We start from the raw sequence: 24,057 nt of genomic DNA, 5'->3' as shown, positions 1-24,057 counted from the left end.
TAGCACAAAGACACATGTTAGCATTCCAAAATCCTAACAGAAATGTCACTTCTTTATAGTAAAGCCTAAAGCATCAGTCTTTATCTTTTATGATTTCAGAACCGATATGACTAAAATTCAAAGCTTTTTTCTTGATATGCACTATAACAAATTAATTGTATTCCTATAAGAATGATTAAACATACACCTTTAAAACACTCATATTCCACATACAAACTTTGTCTTCATAGCACTAGTTGTTTCTATACCCTTTATTAATCACCCATTCTTATTCTGAATATAAATAATTTTTAAAACTAATTACTAGTACTATTACCAGTAATGCTCCAGAGTAAGCTTTGCTCATTGATCTCAAAATGCACAACTGAAAAAAGACAGAAATATAATTGTCCTTTCCCAACAAGGCACAGAGTAATGTAATGACTCTGTCACTTACATGAAAGCATCAAAGAGTAAAATTTTCACAACAGAGACAAAATATTGAAAGTAATAGTAAGTTAATGTCAGCACTTTCATGCCACATTTGACATCACAGTCCATATGCAAGGCCAGTTCTATCTACAGCAGTATGTCAAAACAGAGAGATCAAAGACTTAGGGAAGAAAGGCTTATGTTTTAAAATTTTTACAGTTTTTAGACACACTTTGAAACACATTAGCCAGATACATGTAAAACAAGTGTATGTACATTCTCTTGTTTGTTTAAGTGCAATCTTTACAAGACAGTTAAGGATATTTCCTAAGGAGTGTTGTAAAACACAGTATATGAAATAAATCTTTTTTACCAAAAGAGAGAAGACATAAAGAATCAGAAACCAAAACATTTTTAAGAGATTTGACATAAAATAGTAACTGTTTTGACCTCATTTAGGTGCAACAGCCAAAAAAACCCACAAAAAAACAACCAAAAAATACAGTCATTTTATATTGAAATGCCTTGTTGCTACATAGCCAAACTTCTTAGGAATAATTATTTTTCAAGCAAGTAATGATGACCTTTCCATTTTTGAATCACGTGCCAATAATTCCACTTTAAATATACAAAGAAAGAATGTAATCTACACCATGAAAAAAAATACTACTCTATCAGTAGGTAAAATCTTTTTTGTTGTTGTTGTTTTTTCTAAAAAACAATGTTTGATTAGGGGCTTTCATTTCAGGATAATGAAAACTCATATGTTGTACTTCTATTTCCACTTACTGTTTTTTTACATACATAGCAATTAGTCAAACAGCTGAAAACCAAAAAACCTGCCAGATTGTCTTTTTCAGCTGTGGAACCATATCTGTACAGCACATGCCACAAAGTATTCAGTCTGATGAGACAGATGTCAAAATTCATTGGTGGCCTTTTTTGAGAGATGAGGGGAAAGAAAAATGCATAAAAATCTTGATAGCCTGTCCATTGACACTTAGAGTGTACAGTCATCCTACCACCTTGTGAGCACCATATATCCTCCCTGGGCTTCAGAAGGCAAATCTCTGCATGACTGCAGTGCAGACATTCCCTCTATGTCCTCATCTGGAAAAGCTGTAATTGTCCAATTGTCCACTGGTCTTTTAACAGCAGATCATCTGAGTTGCAAAACTAATGCAAACCTCAAATACATCAGGACACAAAAAATGCTGCAGATCATTGCTTCATCCAGAAACTTTTCTATCTGAACTATTCAGTCTCCATTCTTTACCTACATTAATAACTATAATTTTAAAGCAAGCATGTTTGCTAGTGTATACATTCAGTTATATCTCTTTCTACATCTTTTTCTGAATTAGAATGCCTTAGATATGCATAAGCAAGCTCCAAAATTTAAAGAAACATTTAATATACATGCCAGGAGAAATGCAAATTAAAAGGAAGAACAAACCTTAGAAAAAAAGGCATGACAAATTTCAAATTGGAAACTGTTGTTTTCCTGTATGATACCCTCACCTAGCCAAAAACCTAAGGTGACTTGTCATAATTTGTTCAGAAGCAACAATTATGGTAAATATACAGGAGGCTTCTATATACATTATCACAGTGAGGCATTACATGTATTGAGTTTTTCATGCTTCCTGGGATAGAAAAAAAACCAAAGCACTTAAAAATCTATTATTTTTGCAATATTCAATTCAGGACCAAAGAACTCAAATCATGATGAATTTTGATTGATGGACAAAGAAATGATTGATGTTTACATTATGGCTAAAACATGTTTTACTTTGAAACTGAAATGAGCCAAAAAGAAACAGTTACAGCAACAAATGTGGCTGTAAGATAATTTAGCCATGCTTCATTAACTCTCCAGTCAGCTCATACCAAATGAACCTAAACAGATTACCCATCACAAGGCAGAGGATGACTGCTCTTTTCCCACGTTAAAATGGTACACACAACTCTTGAATACCTGCAAGGAACTCATGAAACAGGGTGCAAGGCACACTTGTGACACAATAGACCAACTGATTTGGCTGCATCGATCATTCACTTTATTCGGGCCCATAGCTCCAAAGCCTTCTACTGTATTCCCAGAGTACAGTGCAAAATACTTAAGAGGAATATGAGATATGAGAAAATGAGAGGAAAAGGTTTACACACACTGCTCTCAGAACGTTCCATCTAACAAGTATGGACATCTCTTTCCCTCCAACTGGAAATACCCCTCTAGCAAGAAAGGTTCAGTTCCTCACACAGAGAGCACACAAGACTTAGAGAAAATTTCTAAGCTCTTTTTTTACAGATCATATAGGGATCTTCTGGAAATTATATGAAAAAAGTGTGGAAGCAGAAGTATCAACAGAATCAAGAACACATTACACAAATAAATGGACCACAGGTCCAAAGCTGAAATAAACATGCATATGCTCCTTAAAATCCTTAATAAATGACAGGAACCTTGGGGGCAGCATGAGAAATAACCTTATAAGACGGGGCCAGGCATGAGACACCTCTTTAACAACCTAACTATTACTGCTGGGAACCAATGTACTGGGGTAGACAAACAGCCAGACTGACTCCTGAGATCTTTGATGTACTGAAAAACTTAGATCCAAGAGGCAAATTGGTGCAGCATGGAGACCAGAAGGAAAACAAAGTATCATTTAATAAAATTTAAAAACCCACAAGAAACATTTTAACTGTTCACCACAAGAGCTACATATGCAATGGTCACTTCAATCCATTTCCTGTGCTCCTCCCTTGAGCAAAAATAAACTGAGGAGAAAGGAAGCAGAATTCCTGCTGCAGATGTTCTAAGTAGAAGAATGTCAGAAATAGCATCCACACTTAACGTCCTTCACAAGGCAGGCAATTCTTTAAACCTTATTCCTAGTACAGAAAGTAGTTGCCTCAGGGTATCCATTCTGAAGGACCCTTGAAGGCCTGCACAGATTTGCAGAAGGGACAGCAGACACATCTAATCTCCTAGAAGAAGCAAAGTTAACTGCACCATGTAGTTCCAAGTCATTGGAATGAGTGATGGGTGGACTTGACCCAAGATGATGAGACTGGATTCATTTACTATGCCACTCATCAGCACTGGATACCATATACAGGGAGAAAATTCTATATAAAATACATTCATTTAAGATACTAGTGCTCTTAAACCAAATGCATACAATATACTTTTTTATTAGAGAACCTAAGTACAAATTAGAATTGTTTCCGAGTATGAATCTGACTAATGTACAAATAGTGCAATTCATAAGAACCACGTGACTTGATCAAAGAGTCTTTTTTCTAGCACTGATTTTCTTCTGCTATACTGTTCAACAAGTGACACAGTAAAAGAGAAACAAAGTTTGACCACCTGAACTACTTACCCAAAACCAATTTGGCAAGTGTTTAACTACAACACTATCTCAGAATTTCTCTAAATGTGAAGCATTTACAGATATTTTCTAAACATAGAATATTTCATCACTGAATGTGATGATATGACCAGCTGCAGGATGAAAACAAAAACATTACGCATATTTCTCTGGATTATTAGGTCAATTGGCAAACTGTAAGAAGCATTTCAGTTTTTCAAACCCAGTGATAAAGCACATGAACATTGGTACAAATAAATTCCATTCTCTTTGTATGTTTCTGAATCAGTATAACAGTATATGTATCTGAATTTACACAAAAAGATGTTTAAGTTTGCAAAGCCAGACATTTAAAAACTCAAAGTGCCAAAATTAAGGCTGTCTATGAAAACTCCATCTGCTCTGCAGGACCATACTACTGAGTCACTACACTTATAATTATACTACTTGTGATGCCTCCATCAATCCATGCCTGGAATTAATTGGTTTGTTTTCCCTTTACTGTTTGGATACAGTATGGAGCAACTTATTTGAAGATGCTGATCATTTTTGTAAATAACAATTGAGAAAAATTTTCTTAATTGCTTTTGTGTGATACTGTTTGCTAGAGTATATCAATATTTTTTTAAAATATTGTTGTGTTAACAGGCACATGAAATGAGAAATATGATTATTGTGAATTGTCAGGAACTTAGCCCAAGGAAGAGTAAGCCAAAAGTAGCTGCCTGTGCCCAGTTTGATCTTGCATGTTTTGTCTGCCTTCCAAAGTACTTCCCATTATACGCAGCAAATGCAAACCAAGAAATGAAGGTGGCACACCCTCTGTGTCACAAAATATAAGGAAGGGATGTGGTTAAAGCCACAGCACGAACACTAAGGGAAAACACTTTTTTATACATATATATATAAATGTACACAGTTATATATACAGTTATAAAAATATGTACAGTTATAAAAATACATACAGTTATATAAATATATATGGCTATAGACATGAAGGGTGATGGAAGGAAATTGAGAAGATAAAGCCCCAATACCTTCTTCCCTTTTGCTCCTTCTCTACAACCAAAATCAGTCTGTATTTGTTACATCATGTTTAATTCATTCAAAATCAAGCACTTCTTGAAGTAGCAGTTGCAGGCTCTGATGCTGCAGCAAGTCAGGTCTTATGGACTGAGCAGACAGAAAGCAACAGAGCAGTGTTAGTTACTTGACTTGCTCCACAAAGCAATTTGGCAGCAGGTATGGGAAGAAATACAAACACAAAAAATGGCACTGAACTTTTATAAACTATGCCATTATCTGTTCTCTTTTACCAGTCTTCCCCCTGCCTTATTCACCAGATACACTTCAAATTCTGCAACAAATCAGACTGGAAAAGAGAAGGTTGCACAGAGAGCTCACAGCAACCTTTCAGTATCTCAGTGGGACCTACAGGAAAGCTGGAGAGGGACTCTTCATCAGGAACTCTACTGACAGGAGAAGGAGCAATGGGCACACATTGAAAGAGGGGAAACCTGAGTGTGATATTAGAAAGACTTTTTTCACTGTGAGGGTGGTTAGACAACCCACAGCAGTGTTACACAACCCTGGCAGTGTTCAAGGCCAGAGTGGACAAGGATCTAGTGATCTTGCTGTCCCTGCCCATGGCAGCAGAGTGGGACTAGATGATGATGATGATCTTTAAGTTCTCTTCTAACCCCTTAACATTCTATGATTCTATACTTTCATGTTGGCCTTCTCTAGCATGGACCTATCACTTTAAATCTACTAGATATTCTCTACTTCAATGTATTTGTGCAGTGAGCTGTACAAACATGATTTCCTGCTCTACTATTGCAAATAACTTAGAACATAGCATGTAAGTGGTTCCAGATACAGATGTTGCATAAAGAACCAGATGTCAACAGTTTTACAGCTCTGCCCTAATTGTCTTCTACTTTTTCAAAGGTCAACCTCAGTTTGCACATTTTATAGAGCATCTTATTCTCAGGTTTAAAAAAAATTAATAGATATTATTAATTTTTTTAAATGGGTACACTTCTTCCATTATTTCAGTCAGTAAATTCCACTATGTCTTTGTTCCCTAGTTTTCATTCCAAAAATCCTGTTCACTCATGTAATGCTGGGGAGAGGCTCTGAAAATTTGTTTCTTCCAAGGGCTGTTTTTTGCAGCTACAGTAGCACATGCATTGACTAGTAAGAACTCACATATCACTTGTGTCTCCTAAAACTGGTATCTAAGTACTTCTACAGCTCTGAAAGAATTGTTGGGCTTGCACAAAAAGAATTCAAAACCTAAAAGAAGAAAAACCTTCAGGTTCCCCAGGAAACAGATTCCTTTTGTAGATACACAATCTCAAGTGCCCTCAAGTGCTGGCTGACATTCAGGGAGCTATGCAAGAAGCATGCATGTGCAAACAGTTGATGGAAAAACAAACACAAAACAACCTAACACTGGAAGTGTATGGCAAATTAAAAAGTCCACACCCAACTGTTTCTCAAGGCTTTTAGATCAGATCTAAATGACCACTTCCATCCAGGCTCAAGTATTTATTTTACTGTTGCTTAATTTACTTGAAGGAATGCAGGTGACTATCCTCATCTTGACAGAAAGAGAAGAGCATTAAGGACTACCTTAACACTACCTTAATATTCAGTAAAAGCCTTGCTTTAAATATAATTATATTCTTAAGATGTAAAGTCAAATCACATTAAAGTTTTACAGCTTCAAACTCTAACCAAAGTAAAAGTGCAGTGTTTTTCCAAGTCAGTTTAAATCAAATTTGTTCTCCTTGGAAGAACACAGTCGAGATTAAAACACAACATTCATCCTGGACTAAAACAGTGCACAGCATTTCCTTGTATGTTTTTTAGCGTACTATTCCTGAGTTTAATTATACATTGTCCATTGCATAAAATGTAATATTTATGCTTGTCTGTGGGAATAAATTACATTCTCTTAACAAAAAGCTGGAAATAAAAATGTAACTGATACTCGTCACTTATGCTCGTCAGATTAAGTTGTAAAGGCTTTTTGAACTAAATTGATTTGGCAAGCCAAATCTTTTATTTTGTTAAAGAATTCTTCCTCTACAATCCGCTCTCCATAAAGACAAACCAAAATGTTCCAAAACGCTACATATCTAACCTAGACCTGTATTTTTGTAGTTTTTCTGTAGTTCAAAAAAAATTGCCCTTGCTCTCAGTCAAATATTCCCAAAACAAACACATTTCCAGCTATTTTTTCTCACCTTGCCCCCTACTTTTCAAATTGAGTTACCTATTCTAATTGCATTGGTCATTGCTTACTCAACTGATTTCTTATGTCATGACAACACAGCAGATTAAATTGTGAATCTGCTTCACAATTATCCCAAGCAGGTCACACAAAATGTAATTCCATTTTTAATTGGAGAGAGAGGAAAAAAATTGATGCAATCAACAATTATTAGAACTCCAGTTCGGATTTCCTCCACATTTCATGAGACAAAGACCAAACAAATTAGGTTCAGTGTATGATGAGCAAGAGCACACCCATTCAGCTGCACACCCTTTTTCATAAGCATTCATGCATACTAATATCATAACAACAAAATGCTCAAATTGAAGACAACTTCAGAGGATCTAGTTTTTGCTCAGATTTATGGCTATAAGCAGAAATAATATTACCAAAGGTTTTAAATGTACATTTTACTGCTATATCATAAAGTTCCCAATATATGTGAAGTATGAACCAATTTATCCTATTAAAGCATCACAATTTTCTGCAAGTTTTTAGATATGCTGGTCAGTTTAGACCAGAAGATTCTGGAAAATTACTCCATCTTGCTGCTTTCAACCAGAAGGATTTTCCAACCTTTTCAGAAGCAACCTCACAAATACCAAAAACTTAAATCAGTTTACAACTGAAATACAATATGCCTTTCAATATGCAACATATCTACACCTGCTACCGTATTGCAAAGTCTAATTGATCTTGGAGACATCCTAAACATTTTAGCAAAAGTCAAGGCTGCACTTTTCTGAATCTCGTCCAATATGAAAAAGGAGACCACTTAGGATACCGAGAGACAGATTTGATAGTTTTAGGCTGTAGATGTTAAGCTGATTGAATAGGCATTGTTCAACAACCATCCCATTTACTTAACTCCTACAGAGAATATTAGTGATGGATAAGAAGTCACTGAAATGTCTTCATGTAGCCATCAGGTTCATTAAACTGATTTTCACTGTCTTGATTTTGGGGAGGAGAGTTCACATTATAATTTTTGTATGTATGGCTGGATTTTTGTTGATAAATCCTAATTATACTACATCTATTTTTAAAAGGCCTCTAGAGAGACTACACATAATATCATTGAGAAAGCCTGCAAAATTAGCACATTTTCAAATTTCATCAGTACGCAAAATGTTCGGCTGGATTTTACAAAAAAACCTGTAAGGTAGAGGCATTCTTCAGGGAAAATACAACTGATTTCCACATAACCCGGACAAGATAAACTACTGTCTCAGATGATCCATAACTTCACTCAAATCCATATATAAAACCAAGTAGTGGAAACACATAAAGAAAAATACAGAATTCATCATCTTTTCTTAACTCTCTCAGGCTCTTTTCTTGGTCAGTTACAGTGAAATTGAGACTTTCTTGATTATTTTTTATCAAGAAAAGGGGTCAGCATAGCCATAATGACACTTGAAAAAAATAGCAACATATATTCAGTCGGAAAAATAACACAAGATAAACTAGTCATTTATTTCCTACCTGCAGCAAGCTGGTACTTGCTGGTAAGAGATAAAAAATACATGATTAATTTAAAAATCTTTAAGTAGGACAAAAAAATGTGGAAAATTAGAACATTTTGCTTTGAAAACCATGATGCTACACAGCTTTATAAACACTTCAAAATTCAAAATTTGAATTTCAAAAAGTTTTGAATACTCTAACACAACTACATCCAACATGCCTTCAGATTTATGAGTCACATTTGATTCACTTGTAGTAATACATTTTAAAAATGGGTTGAAAAATAAAATTGAGGAGCTGTAAGAACTTTTAACTAAATACAGCAGTGTACACACTTCTAAGTCTTAAGCTTTTTTATGTACTATTAATTTATGTGTTTGACTATTTTTCTTCTCTTTGGATAAATTCATTGCATGCAGATCACTCTTTCATTCCCCCAGAAACGGTCTGATTAATTTTTAAAGCACCATTTTGTCATTAGTTAGGGATTTGGCAGAAGAAAAGACAGCTGAGACACATCAATGCAGTTTCAGAAAGCAGAGGGTAGAAGATAAACAGTGTTTGAAACTGTGTGACATAAGCAAGTCTCTGCACACAAGGAAATAGAAATGTGAAAATAAATACAGGTAAAGTGGTGGAAAGATCTTTTCCTCCCCCCCGTCAGAAGAAAACAAATACCTACTAAGACAAACAACCACTTTCAAATCATGCCTCTGTTTCTAGAGCTGCTAGCTGAAATGTTCTTTGTAGCAACAGCAGCTGGCTTACCTGGCTGTAGCACAACCTGGCACACGACTGAAGACACTGAGCAGATATACACACATTACACAAAGAACAAGTGTGCTTCACTTTTTTTCCTGAATAAAAATTCAACCAAAAAAATTTAAAAACTTCCTCCCCTCACAACAATTTACTTGAACGTATGTATTTAAAGGCTTTTTGGTTTCTATGTTGTAATTAACAAACATTATAAGTTGATCATTACCTAAAATCAGGAAGAATTGCTAATACACTGTTCACTGACAGTGTAACACCTAACCAGGGAAATCTCCAATGGCCATATCTACCTTTCTGCACACAATTGCTGCCCAGAGCTTTCTTGGGCTGAGTGCACCAGACCTCATTTGCACCTGGCAGCCCTGTAAATGACTTCAACACTACTCAGAAATCCTTGACATTGTACATAAACCCAAGTAATAAAAACGGAAAACATAAGAATGCAGGTACCAAATACACCAGGGACCAGATGGGGAAAGGGGGAAGTCTAAAAGTAAGACAGTAAAAACTCAGAATATTGCCTACAACAGATCACTAACTTAGATCTTTATTAGAACTTTTAGATTGAAAAACTACTCTAATTGATCCAAATTGATTTCAGAATTAAACTCTTGAACACTGCAGGTACCACAGGAAAGCTCAAATGCCATCAAAACCTGCAAAAAGTTAAATTTCATCTCCACATCAGTGTGCTCTCCATGGAGCCAGTCCTGTAAGCTGAGTAAACATGCAGTGTTGGCTACAACAGCAGCACAGCCCCTCTGCAGTGCAGGGATGAAAATCCTTTATAACAAACAACAAATTTAGGAAAGCATATTAATATTCTACCAATATTTAAGAAATTACACATAACTAGAGAGCCCAGTAACAATCTTCCTGAGTGTTATCTGCTGAGGCAAACTAGAAGGCAAAACTAAATCCAAGGATGCCCAATGATTTGCATCCATTTAATCTGGTAATAATAAAGCTTGATTTCCAAAGTCTTTGTCTCACAACAGTTTGTGAATTCTGACACACCTTTTTTCTATGCTTAAGCCTATTGAAATGTTTGAATCCCATATGAATTCTCTCCTAACTAAAAACCTGAAGTCCAAGGCAGCCTCCCTTCAGTAACATCACTTGGCCCCTTGTTCCACCCAAATGTCAGCCTCTTTGAAAAAAACAGAACTAAGTTTTCTTTGCTATTACTAGTTTTTCATCAAATGTAACTAAATTTGATAAATATGAAACAAAAAAACAAAAAAAAAACCTGGGCATGAGAGGGCAGGGATGAAAGAGTAAAAAGCAACTTAATTCTCAGAAAAAAACCAAGATTTAGTTCTTTCGATTGTAACCACTCAATTCACCTGTTATTTGTTCCCATTCCCCTACTGATGTCCAGAGAAAGAACAAAAATACAGATTATTCTAATTGAAAGCTTCATGCATTTTCATGCATATATTGTCACAGAGCTGGTTGATTATCATTTTATAAGAATCTAAATGCAAACTCTGGAATCAAAAACAGCATCATGCTTGGATTAAAAGAAAATAATTATAAATGTAGTTATCATAAGGTGCAGATTCAAATTTTTTTAAAACTTTTATCCTATAGTTTATCCGTACTCATTTAAGCATGTTCTCAACAGGGCAAGTGACATTCAACATTTTTTTGTTTGAAACACATAAGGAAAAGAAGAGGATAACAATCAAGCCACACTAGTGAAAGATTATTATGCATTCCTATTCAAAAGATGGAAGTTAAGCTTTGACTTGCTCTTTGAAAAACCCCTCTTGTTATGCAACGATCTTTTGGTGTTTTCAGAAACTCTTGTACTGCTAAATAGAGGGGGGAAACAGTGACATCATTACTCAAAAATTCAGTTAACAGAATAAAAATATGCTTTCTAAATTAAGCAGTGTAGCTTCACTCACCAGCAATTGATGGAGACATACTCTGTATCAGTTGATGGAGATACACTCTGTACATCACTCAGACTAACAAACAAGTTATTTTTCCCTTCAGATCTTTACCTGAGGCAAGTTTTTACATAGGGATTATTTACCTCTCAAACAAGGAAGCAGATATTTGCTGACATTTTAAATTGATGTGATGAAGTTTTTTTGTTCTTAGGCCACCTTTGAATAAACACGTGTGATATTCAGTAGCTTTTTAAAAAGTTCAGAAATTCTTGTTTCACATATCAGTCTTCACAAGGACAATACTCTCCTCACTATATTATAACCAAGAAAATGAGACTTGTTCAACTGTTAGTAAAACTGACACAAATTTATTTTTCCCTTTTTAAACAACATGAATTATTTACTTCTGGGTAGACTAAGGTATTTAACAAAATTATGTGACTGCAGTATGAAACAGTGCTCTGAATGTTACCAAGTGCTGTTAACATTCTTCACTTTAAACAAACAATTGCACATATGTGCTAACTGGGAATGCACAGCACATAAAAATATGTTGAAAAATCAGCAGCCAAGGTTTAGGTTGAGCTGCATGCCCTTAGTTTACTCAACTGTCTACCAGTCCAGGACATTAATTTTAGATGCCTAGATTACATAATGCCACCAGTCAATAAGAGCCTGTTAAGAAGCACAGGAAAAATAAGCACAGGTGAAAGAGGAGTTAAAACAAGAAGCAATACAACAAACACCAATTTTAGCTGGGCTGTTACCTTGGTCTTCCCACCAAGCCCTAAATAACCTGCCCTGCAAAACACTTCTAACACGCACATGTCCTCTCTGCAAAGACAGATAAATCAAACATGTGCTCTTCAGCTCATTTCTAAAGCACTGTATCATCTTCCTTCCTTGAGAAGTTGCACATTGTTCCATTTGAAACAAATTTGCAACAGATGGGTGTGTTACTTCATTGTATCACTCCTTCCTTTCATCTCTGCACAGACCAACCCATCACCATTCCATAACAATAGATAACTCAGCAGACCATTCCTCTAACTATTCTCTATGTCTAATCTGTAAAATTTGAGGTCTTTATTTCATATGGAAAGAATTGGTGTCGTTTTAATTAATAATTTTCCTTAAGGAATTACTGTGCTTTTGCCCACCACCTAAGATGGATTTCTCATAGGAGTTTTTTTTTCAAAGATATTGCCAATAAACTGCTGGCTTTATATGCTGAGATATCCTTCAATGCATTTTAAGATGTGGTGTAATCACCATCTGTCCACTACACCTTGACTGCAAAGTACTGAAAGGAGGGACTTGTTCCCTGTACACAAAATATAGCAATATATAATAAGGTTCCATTATATTACAGGCCGCTTAATATCTATTAGGCATTAATGTAACAAATAGACAAATATAAACAAAGATTCACTGCATGCTCTGAGAATCACAGAAACATCAGAACCTCTGAAAGTTATCTAGTCTGACTTCTCTCTTATTGCTGAACTATCATCGACACAGTTTTGTTCACCCAAGTGCAAAAATGAAGGATGGAATCTCCACGATCTCTCTGGGTACCTGTTGCAATATTGCACTGCTCTCCTATCAAAGAAATTTTAACCTAATGTCCAATCTGAACCTCTTTCAAACCATAACTCTCAGTTCTTGGTTTCAGCCTCTGTCACCAGCTGGAAGAGCTTAGCTGTATCAGCTTTGTAAACTCCTCTTCAGGGGTCACATCAAGAACCAATTCAGAACCAAAATACAGCTCAGAGCCTCCCCAGTTTTGTGGGAGCTGCTAAATAAAAGTAATCAAATGAAAGAAAGAAAGAGGTTTACATTGGATGTTCATTTATACTAGTTTAAGAACTGAAAGTCAGGACACTGGCATTTCTTTGTAAGGTTTGAAAAACATGTCAATCCCTCGGTCAAGTCCACATGGCATGATCCATGAGCAGAAACATAGATTAAAGATATACCAGAGAGACATTTCTAGATGTAGAGGACAAGAATTTTTATTTTCTGAATTATTTGATTTGACTATATTTTCTGCCTGACAATCTGTTACAGTTACCTGAACTCTTGATGCTATGACAATTTGCCTTGTGACAAAATGGCCTGTAGGTATATTGTTACATGAGAAGAATAACATACAGACAGCAATGTTTAATTTTCCTCCAGAAATCAGGAAATCACATAGTCTAAAATCAAGAGATCTTTTTCCCTAACTTAATTCCCTCCATCCATATAAGTGCACACAGACTTTGACCAGATTGTTTCAATTTTCACTCAACTTTTTTTTCACATGTAGGACAGCCAACTCTTTAGGAAAAAAATGCAGTGAAAACCATGTGGGTTTGGAATTGAACAGACTCCTACTCATATTCTACATATTTTGCTGCATTCCTTCTATTTAGAGGTAAGTATAATAAATATAACAGAACAAAGTATAATAAATAGAACAAAGGCATGAGTTCAACCTTTCAGCTATCTACAGGATGTGTGTTTTTATTATTCTGGTATTTTCACATTTTCCTAGATGTACTTGATTTTGGGTGGCAACACAATCCTCAGAGAGATAAGAACAGCACTTACAGTATTAGACAGCATGATCAGCACACCTGGAGTCCTGTCACATAGGCAGCAAACCTGTAATCCAGCCCTTAAAAGCTGATCCAAAAGGGGGCTGAACCTCAGAGCAAAATGGGAAAATTATTACAGCTTAACAGAAAGCATCAGCTCATACTGTCATCTCCTTATCACTGAGGTTTCCTTCATGGCACAGACCCTCACTCCATGGATTAATAACACAATTTAAGAAGTTTAACTCTTTGTGGCCCAAGGTTCTAAGGGGCTTTAAGAAATGTTTCAGCCTGAATCAGACCCTAGGCTAGGAGCCATAAATTACAAAAGGACATACAGCACTGCTGACAGGGACAGCAGGGTATGCTTGACCACTATGGCCCACGTACATTTGTATTTCTATTGTTATGTAAAGGGAGCTCTCAGAGGGACAGATCAGACAATAGGTAATTTGATGTTTTTAAGAACAAGCATCTTTCAGGCAAATGGCCTCACAGCCAGAATGTTTCTCCCAGACCCAGCTGTGTCTCATCTGTGCTTTTGCATCCGACAAGCTGTTGACAAAAACTCCTTCTAACACTTGGGAAAAATTATTTCTCAAGGTTGACTTTTTAAAAATAATTTGAAGAAAGAAGAAATAGAATGTTCTTTCAGACTACCCAGGACATGTTCAGATTCAGCTCTTTTAAAACGTGCAAGGTAGAGGCTTAGAGCTGGCAACCATGGTCATGGTTTGCAGCTTCCCTTAGTGGATCTTCAGTATAGATCTTTATTTAGATCTTAGTATACACCTTGGGCCTAAAGTCACATTGGGAAGACCTTTTTATGCCAACCAGTAATCACAGTCTTTAAATGCCTATTTTCCTCTCTTAGAAAACAGCCAAGAACCAGATGTACATTCATGCTTCTTAATTTAAAAAAAAACTGATAATTTTTTATCAAAATAATTACCTATGCTTTATCTTGAATGTCATAATACTGTTTCTGGTGTGGTTCTGACTCCAGAAGAGGCATACACAACAGGTTACATAAGAGATACAATCACTACATGAACACAAACATCGTATAGTTGGAGAAGTGAAAGCTTACCTCCTGACAAAATTTTCCTCAGCTGAAGAAGAAAACACATACAAGGAACAAGAAAAAGGAAGCCACAAATAGGTGGAGGAAGAGAAAGCAGACGACAGAGATACACTCTTTAATTTTGCCTAATTTTATGTCTATGCACAAATCACTGCAATACATCCACAGTACTATCTCAATATAGTGGGATGCCAACCTGCCAACCTTACATGCTGTTTCAGCAGATAAAATAGAAGAGCATTTAGAAAGCAAAAATCTGCTTCATGAAGAAGCTTACTTTCATGAAGTGCATATATCAATATTCTATACTTTCAATGATCAAAAGCTGATATTCACAATTTATTTTAATCATAAACATAGTTTTTGAGTGACAACAAGTCTGCCATCATTTTAGACCATTTCCTGGATAGAAACATTTAAAAAGAAAAAAAAGTCTCAAAAAGCAAGAACTCATTTAGCAGTACTAAAAGTGCATGAAGAAGGAAAAAGTTGAAAGCCTGTGAAAGAAATCTGTTTTGGTCTGCAAAATCCTGGATGTTCATGCCAAAACCACAAGCAAGGAAAATGTAAACAAAAGGGATGCCAGAGCAGAGCAGGTTATTTTGTAGCAAGTGAGACAGGATTACAAAATTGAGGCAGCCTTTCTAGCAGAATCTCTACCATCAACCCTGAGAAAGTGACACTCAAGTCCGATATGGAAAAATGAAACAACTATTTTCTCACCTTGGTGCCCAGCAAAATCATGGAGCAGCTCCTCTTGGACAGCTCCTTATGGAAAATAACAAGGAGATTGATGACAGCTGTCATGGCTTCAGTAAAGGCAAATCACACATGAGAAATTTGGTGGCCTTCTACAATGGGGTTACAGCAGCAGTAGATGAGGGAAGAGCACAGGACATTAAATATGTGGACTTGTGCAAAGGAGTTGACACTGTCCTGCAGGCCATCCTCTTCTGTAAGGTGAAGAGATGTGGATTTAATGGATGGACCCTTCAGTAGATAAAATTTGGCTCTATGGTAGGACTCAAGAGTTGTGGTGACCAGCTCAATATCCAACAGAAAGCAGTGAGGAGTGGATTCTCCTCAGGCGGTGGTACTGAAATGGAAATTTTTAACATCTTTACTGATGTTAGGACTGAGAGCACCCTAGCAAGCTTGCTGCTGACACGGAGCTGTGTGGTGCAATTGATGAGCTGGGGGGAAGGGAAGCCATCCAGAGGGTCCCTGACAGGCTTTAAATGGGGGCTTGTTGCAAACCTCAGGAAGTTCAAAGAGGCCAAGGGCAAGGTCCTGCGCCTGGATCGAGGCAATCCCTGCATAAATAGAGCCTGGGTGGAGAAGGGATCAAGACTAGCCCTGGGGACAGACTTCAGGATGTTTGTGGACCAAAAAGCTCAACATGAGCTGTCAATGTACACTTGCAGACCAGAGGCCAACTCTGAGCAACCTTACCCATTGTGTGATTCTGTGATCATTAAGGTGTCTTCCAACCACTAATCCTTCCATGATTTTAGCAGAACACACCAAAGGAAGGGTTTACAAATAACAATTTGACAACATGCAAAAGGCATGTAATAGCTCCAGAACAAAGGGAAGTCTTCTTCCAAGCACCAAGAAACATAGACAAGTCAACTGCTAGCACTGACTAAAGATATACAAAAAGATACACCACAGATACAGGATGTATCTACAGGGAAGTTCTACCGAGAAGATTAATCAACTATTTTAGAGGACAGTTCACCTGCACTTCAGATAAACACTTGAAATAGACATTTTAATTATATACTTGATTGCAACTATGTAACCATCACCAGATTACATAACGTCAATATAAACATGTCTGATGTCAACCAGTCAAGAAGCCAGAGATGACCTACACAACTGCAATTACAAACAATGCAAGTGCTTATCACAGGTAGCTTGAGATATACACTGAGTACATTGAGACTGAGAATTGTCTCTACTCTAATTTTTAATTTTACATTTTTGTATCTTAAAAATAATTGCTAGCATAATCACTAAAAAAAAAGCAAACACATATTTGGCAGAAGTTTTTAACTGAAATAGTTTCATATACTAAAATACAGTAAAATTAAGACTCCAAAAGTAACAATATGCAGATTTCACTAAGCGTGTTTGTTTCCTTGCAAGTAAATACAGTATGAACATATGGTAACCATACAGGCAGATTTCTCCAAACACAGAGGAGGGAAAAGAAAATCTAGATAGAAGAACAAGTTAATTTCAGATGTCTGTGAAAGATTTCCAGAAATGACAGGAAAACACCTATAGTCAAAGTCCAAGCTAATCCTTACAGGGATTTGACACATGCCAGGGTGTCTCCCACGAGCCACAGCAGAGATCTCATAAGCCCACCACACTTTCAGGACACACTGGGCTTTCTGTGCATTCTCAGGTCATCATGTGGTTTCCACTCAGTAAGTCTTCTATGGAACAGTCAGACCTTGGGTATTTCAAATTCATTAAGCACATGCCATACTATTTCCACATGGCACCTCTGTCTGGAAAATGTTGCAACTTCATTCAATAAATTCCATCCTTTCTCCAGCAACAGAGCTGAATCTCATCAGCAGTGAGAGAAGTATCTCAAATGCCTATTCATCTTCTACTTCCTTTAAATCATTATGGAAATTATGTATTTCTTGGGGAAAGCATGAGTGCTTTCCCCAGCAGCATCAGTAACCCAAGATCAACACATTCCTTCTGTAATTCCTTTAAAAATTAAGATGTGAAGTGCTTTGGTTACAAGGCTGTCCACTATCCAAAGCTACATCTTATTTTTTATCCTATGACAATGCATTCAATAGTCTTTAATCATTAGCTAGGAAGTTCTCAAATGCTCTACACAGTTTGTGGTATTAAACCCATTTTCCTTATCTGGATGCATGATGGATTACATAACAGAGTTAACATTTCTTAAAAACTCCAGTTCCTTTAAAGTAATTCAGACTGACTTCCTTTCACTGAAGTTATATTTTACTAGCATCTTCTCAGATATGGTTCAAAAGTAACTATAACTAAGCTACAAACTGATGTTATATACAGCGACTTACAGTTTTCAGGGTGGAGAAAAATAAATGTAAAGTCAATAAAGGATTAAACTCTAAACATCAAAAGTCTCCCTTGAGTTTGGAAGATGTTTATGTGCACAGTAACAAGGCACCTTGCATTTTTAAATTCAGTTTAACAACTTGATACTTCCACAACACAGGCAGAGGAAAACACTGGGTGCTGAGAAAAACTCACTTCATGGGAAAAAAAAATTAACACTTTGTTACCAGTGTACACCAGTAAAGACACCATGAGAATTTAACTACCACAAATAAACACCACACCTGGAATAACTTTTCTAGAACACAGACAACATTGTTGTGAATACATGAAATGTTTATATTAGTATGTTTGGATGAAGATATATGACTCTTGGTCAGCATGGCAAAAACCTGTCAGTTTCTCTGTTTATCCTGAAGGAAAGATCTCCGTAGCACCTCATGTACACTGAGTCCCCATCGACTCTAAGGGAATTGATCTCATTACCACCCGGCTTATGTTTATTTTAGGAGAATGTGTAGGTTTGGGGGAAAACAAACAAAAAAGCCCACCCAAACAAAAACACCCACAAACAAACAAATCCCCCATCATTCATACAAACAAACCTCCCAAGTTTTCCACGACTGCTTAAAAACATTGCAGAAAAAGATAAATATATTTTCACATCAACCTTTGGAAGAGGTTTTATTCTTTTTCTGCTCAGGCCACAAGAGATTCCAGCCTGAGAAAACAAAACTGAGTTAATTTTTGTTTTCCTTTTTTATTTATTTATAAATAAGTTAGATTTTCCTTATAATGACAACTAGAAGCAAAAGTGAATGCATACCTGCTCCTGAATGTGTTTGGTTCAATTCTCAGGAATCCTCTTAAAATGGTTTTTGATTAGATTTGTAGCAATTCTAATTTAACACTAGATAACCTTACATAAAGATGAATCTGGGCACAGTATTCCAATTGCAGTATGCTCCTTGAACCAACTACTTTTCTTTTTGTCCTTTCCCTTTCCCAAAATAGCCTCTCTGCTTATTACTTCTTTTTTCCCACTGTAAAATTGCAGAATTATTCAAACCACTGAAAACCATCCACAACACCACTTTAATAAATCAGTCTGAACTATACAGCCTATGCAGCTCAAATTTTATTTCCTCTGTTTCTGATCACATTTTTTTTCTTGTATTTATGATTTTTGCATTGCTGATAACTTCTAAGTCTTCAAGCACTGAAGGCCTAAGCCAACATATGATCTTATTCACTATTTATGGTCATATTTACTTGAGAAGTCAAAGTTTCCAAAACTTGGCAATGCCACTACAGTACCCCAATTCATTATATGTGAGCTATAACAATGACAAAGAAATTCAAGAAACACAAAACACAAATAATATCTCCTTCAAATTAAACTTGCATGAATTTGTATTAAAAAGTTGCATAAAGATTACTTTCTTTGTCTTTTTAGAATCAAAAGTCTCTGGTAACATCGTAATTCCATACAGTTAAAGTGCACTTTGCATTACACTTTTGTCCTGGAGAAGTGGTTTTACTGTGGGCAGCTAACACAAAAAGGGCAATAATTCACACTAATTGTCTTCAGAAAACAAAGATTGTATTTTACAATATCCTCCCACTGTTCTTGTGGGATGCCAGCCTACAAGTCAAACACTGGCATATATTTTAAAGTTGATCCTCATTTCTTGTCAACTACATCATCATTTAAATGCTAAAGATCCATTTTAACTGAAGAAAAAATAATCCCACATTGACAAGCCTCAAAGTTTTTATGTCACCGGTTCTAAGCAAGACAAGCAAAACACACAAACCCAAAGGAATCAAATTTTGTTGTCTTCAGAGCACTTCTTAACAGATTGAAATGTGTTTGAATTTATGCCAGAAACCAGTATGTACCATTTCATCTTCGGATTTGTAGAGGAAGTTTCTTTACAGTTATGTCAGGATAAAACTTCTGAAGGAATGTCTCTCATGGAAAAGAGAGGAAAAGCCATACTTCGCTCATTCCGTTTTACACGTCATGTACATTACATCATCAATACAATTATACTCTCTTCCAAAATTAAAAACAAGAGAGCATTTATGCATGTGAACTCACATGTATATTATTTATATACAAAAACACTGTATAAAGATACAGGAATAGAGTGTCTATTTGTATATACACCCATAAATGTATCTATACACACACACAGTATTAACATCCTACTCAGGCCTACATATGCTCCATTCTGCACACTTTGAGAGGTTTATTTCAATTTAACAAAAATTTTGAACTGGAGTAAATTAAATGGGTGCATAAACCTAAGCAGAGTAAGGGTCATAATCACCTGAAATCAGGTATGCCCACATCACCATGGAAGAGGCTCCCTATAAGCAGATCATCTGACCCCGATACTGAAGAAAAGTCAGCACAATCCTAAAATAAAACTGTGTGCAAGAGGACTGCTTAAATATTTAACAGCACACTACAGACACAGTGTTGATTTTAGCAGTCTAAGATGACAACCATCGAGAAAAACAAAACCCCAATTTCTCATCCTTATATATTGTTTCAACTGTCCAGACCAAATAGGAAGTTTCGAAGGAAATTGTTGCCTAGTTGAGCACTACTCTACAGACCCAGAAAAACTTCCAAAATAACATGAGATTTCAATATAAAATTCTTCACAGTATAGTCTCCTGCCTGACTGTGACAGGCAAGTACATCTTTGTTATAAAATCAAGAGTAGACACCATTTCAAATCATTTCAGAAAAAGATAAAATCATGAACCTACAACACACAAATAGTTATCTCATAACAGTTTTAGATATCACATAACATTTTTAAAGTCTCTGCCAGTATGCCAAGTAACTTTGAATATGCAAACAATCCCATCAGGATTAGTGAAACAATAAAATCATGTATATTGTGTATACACACTTGCAGTCTTAAATTGAAATGGAGGCTCTAAGGACTAAATAACATATGAATTGCTCTGCAGGGTGGAGGAGGTAGAGGCCACAATTTAACAAGAAAAGAAAATAAAAACAAACAAACCAAAGCCTTTCTTCCAGTTTTCCCTTTCTTTGAGCCACTTCCCTCTCGACAGCCTTGGGAAAGCAGATATTTCAGCTATGAGAAACTGACTAGAAGAAAGTTCCTCATTCAAATGTGCCCTGGAGAGAAGCAGCTACATGATGCTGTCTTTTATACAATTATGAAACTGCAACAAACTAGTGTTCAAAATTTTTATGTCAGTACTCACTCAAGTAAGTTTGACTGTTTGAGCACAGGCCAGCACATTTAATTTTCTTTACACAATGGCATATTGTTAGGAAATGAGGCTTTAGAATCAAGCTTACAGTAAGCCCATTAATTAATTAACTATTCAAGAACAGTAAATAGAAACAATGAAACAACAATCTTAGCTTTTCCACTATTGCTAGCACAATAACTTCTGAATGGTGAAACATGGAATACATTTAAGCTACTTTAGATGTATATGTAACCAAGCGGCAAGGGTTGGTCCAGCTTTAAAAACAAATACAGTAACGTGAAAAGGTACACCTTTCTCCAAAATTTAATTTTAAAAAGCAGGTCGCCATTTCTTAAACTACAAAGAATGCAGAATTTAGAAAATGGATGCATATTTTATACTTTTTTGAAAACGCTTCGTTAGTTGCTCTTCAACAAAAAAGGAGTTCCACTATTCAGTGAAGTTCAGGTTGACGATCTACAGAGAGATGTAAGGCAAAGCTATCAACTTAAAGAATAACAAAAAAGTCAATCCCCGTCTGAAATTTTTTTACCTCGGTAAAAACAAAGAGAGAAGAGGAAGAATTTCTTTCCATTTTAATAATTCTGAATATTTAGGCTGGCTTTTTTACCCTTTGCAATCACTATGATACTTTTATCTATGGGCCTTTCACACAACAAACACGTATAAAGTAAAACTTCATTACACAACAGGATCGTTAAAACAGAGGAATCAGAGAAGACAAAGGCAGCGGCGGCTCGGGCAGAAGCCGGGCGGATTTCAGCGCACAGCGCGGGTTTCCCGGAGCGCAGGTGAACGCGCCTGACGGCGGTGCCGCTCCGGAGGGCTGCGGGGAGCGCTCCCCGCGGGCAGCGGGGCTCCCCCCGCCGGCCCGGTCACCCAGAGCCGCCCGCCGGGGCCGACTCGGCGCCCCCCGCGCCAAGGCCACCTGCCAGCTGCGGGGCTGCCCCGGCGCCGCCCGCACCGCGCAGCGCCCGCCCCAGCCGGGCAGCACCGCGGGGCCCCCGGCACAAGGAAAGGCTGCGCGCCGCTTTGAATCCTGGGCTCTCGGGGTTGGCTTTTCCTTGTTACTGTTTGCCTTTTTTTTTTTTTTTTTTTTTTTTAAGTGGAAACTTTCCCAGGAGAGGCCGGGACGGCGTGAACTGCCCCGGGGCACCGGGCTGCCATCACAGCTGACAGTTTTCTGCCCCCCGCGCCCCCCCTTCCGCAGCATTAAAAAGCAGCGGATAGATCCGGCCGGAGTTTGTTTTTAATAACGGCTTCTAGTTCGCACAGGCACCTCCATCCCCTGGCAGCACAATAAAAGTCAAGCTCGCATGTGAGCATCCCGCACAGCACCTCCTCCGCACCGGGGTGGCGGGGGGCACGGCAGAGACAAGTGGGGCGCCGGGGGCAAGGAAGTGGGGCCGGCGGCGGGGAGCTTGGGATGGGTTTCGTTTATCCCCGGAGCAGAGCCGCCGGGAAAGGAAAGTTCACAGCCAACAACAGCGCCCGCGGGCAGCGGGTCCGGGCTGGCGGGGAGGGGACTCGCTTTGGGGCCTTCTTCTTACCTTCTGGTCCACGATGGAGCAAGCCATTTCCCGGACGTGGGCGAGGCTGAAGTCCCCCGAGGAGTCCTGCAGCAGCAGCACGGGCTCCCGGCTCAGCCCGATCTGGAGGTGGAAGGCGACGCCGCCGCCGGCAGCAGCGCCCGGCGGCGGCAGCGGGCTGGGCGGCCGGATCAGCGGAGGGGCACTCATCGGAAACTTCCCGCCGGAGCCGCCGCCGGAGCCGAGGAGTCACGGACGGAGGGACGGAGTCGGGCACCGCCGCGAAAAGTTTGCGGCCGCCCCGGAGGCGCCGGGCGAGTTTCCCCGCGAAGTTTCAGGAAAGTCCCGCCGAGCTCCTCCCGGGTGAAAATGGCGGGGGGGGAGGGGGGGAGGACCGAGGAGGATGCAGACAGGAAAAGGCGGCGAGAAAGACGCGCGGGGGGAGCCCAGCCCAGCGCCGCCGAGGTGGTGCCGCCGCTCGGGCCGCTGGCGCCGTGCGCGGCGCGGGGGCGGGACGGGCCGCGCCCTCCGCCGGGACGGGCCCGCGCCCCGCTGGGCCGTGCCGGGCCGGGCCGGGCCGCGCCGCTCCGCCGCCAAACGGCGGCCGTGCACTGCCGGGCGGCCGGGCAGCAGCGAGCGCGGCGGTGTCGGCTGGTTCCCCGTACCGGAGCTCGGCTGAGCCGGCGCTGTGTCCCCACCTGGCCAGGCTGCGGTGCGGGCGGGGCTGAGAGCCTGCTCCTGCCCCGCGATCCCCGTGGGCAGTACCTCAAGGGGCAGGTAGAGGCACAGCCCGGGGAGAGCCGGAGATTCCCTCGCTGGCAGGCAGCACGGTGCCCTTTCCCGGGCAGGGCAGGGCGGCAGCTGCCCCCGCGGACGGAAAGCAGTGCCAGGGAAGCGGGAGCTCCCGTCTGAGTCTGGCTCTCCTGCCCGGCCTCGGCCAGCGCCTCCGGTCAGCATCGCGCCGCCGCTTCCAGCAGTCCCCGCGCCTTTTGGGAAGAAGCAAGGGACAGGTTGCACCCATCCCTTTTCTAAACCAGCCTCCAGTTTCAAATACAGTGTGTGTTAAGGAGTGTTACCGCCCAAAACCGGGATGAGTTACTCTTCCCAGCTTTTGGGATCGATGCAAGCCCCACCCGTTTGCACTAGCAGCATTCATAGCAGGGCAATATTTAGTCCTAAAAACCTCCTCTTGAAGATGTGCAAAGGCAGTGGAAATGTGAGCTGTAAATGTTTGAAACACCAACGGAAAGACTCTTAATCTAGGTATATGTGGTACCTGTAGGTTTGTTTGAACTACTAACAGG

The 24,057-nt window shown here is 38.8% G+C and overlaps 1 protein-coding gene across 2 annotated transcripts in view; it reads right to left on the bottom strand.

Annotated features, from left to right (window-relative positions):
* PRKD1 (protein kinase D1) overlaps window positions 1-23,193 on the bottom strand; it is a 116,640-nt gene extending 93,447 nt beyond the window's left edge. Inside the window, exon 1 of one of the 2 annotated variants that reach the window (XM_064715052.1) lies at window positions 22,775-23,193. In XM_064715052.1, the coding sequence (XP_064571122.1) occupies window positions 22,775-22,963 (189 nt within the window). In that variant the 5' untranslated portion in view covers window positions 22,964-23,193. The remainder of the gene's footprint in view (window positions 1-22,774) is intronic. The other variant, XM_064715053.1, reaches the window with a different exon arrangement.
* Between the last annotated feature and the right edge of the window lie 864 nt (window positions 23,194-24,057).

This window comes from Zonotrichia leucophrys, chromosome 5 (genome assembly GCF_028769735.1).
Source record: "Zonotrichia leucophrys gambelii isolate GWCS_2022_RI chromosome 5, RI_Zleu_2.0, whole genome shotgun sequence".
Lineage (NCBI taxonomy): Eukaryota > Metazoa > Chordata > Aves > Passeriformes > Passerellidae > Zonotrichia > Zonotrichia leucophrys.
The sequence above is the reverse complement of the archived record's forward strand: the minus strand, read 5'-3'. Positions and strand labels throughout refer to the sequence as shown.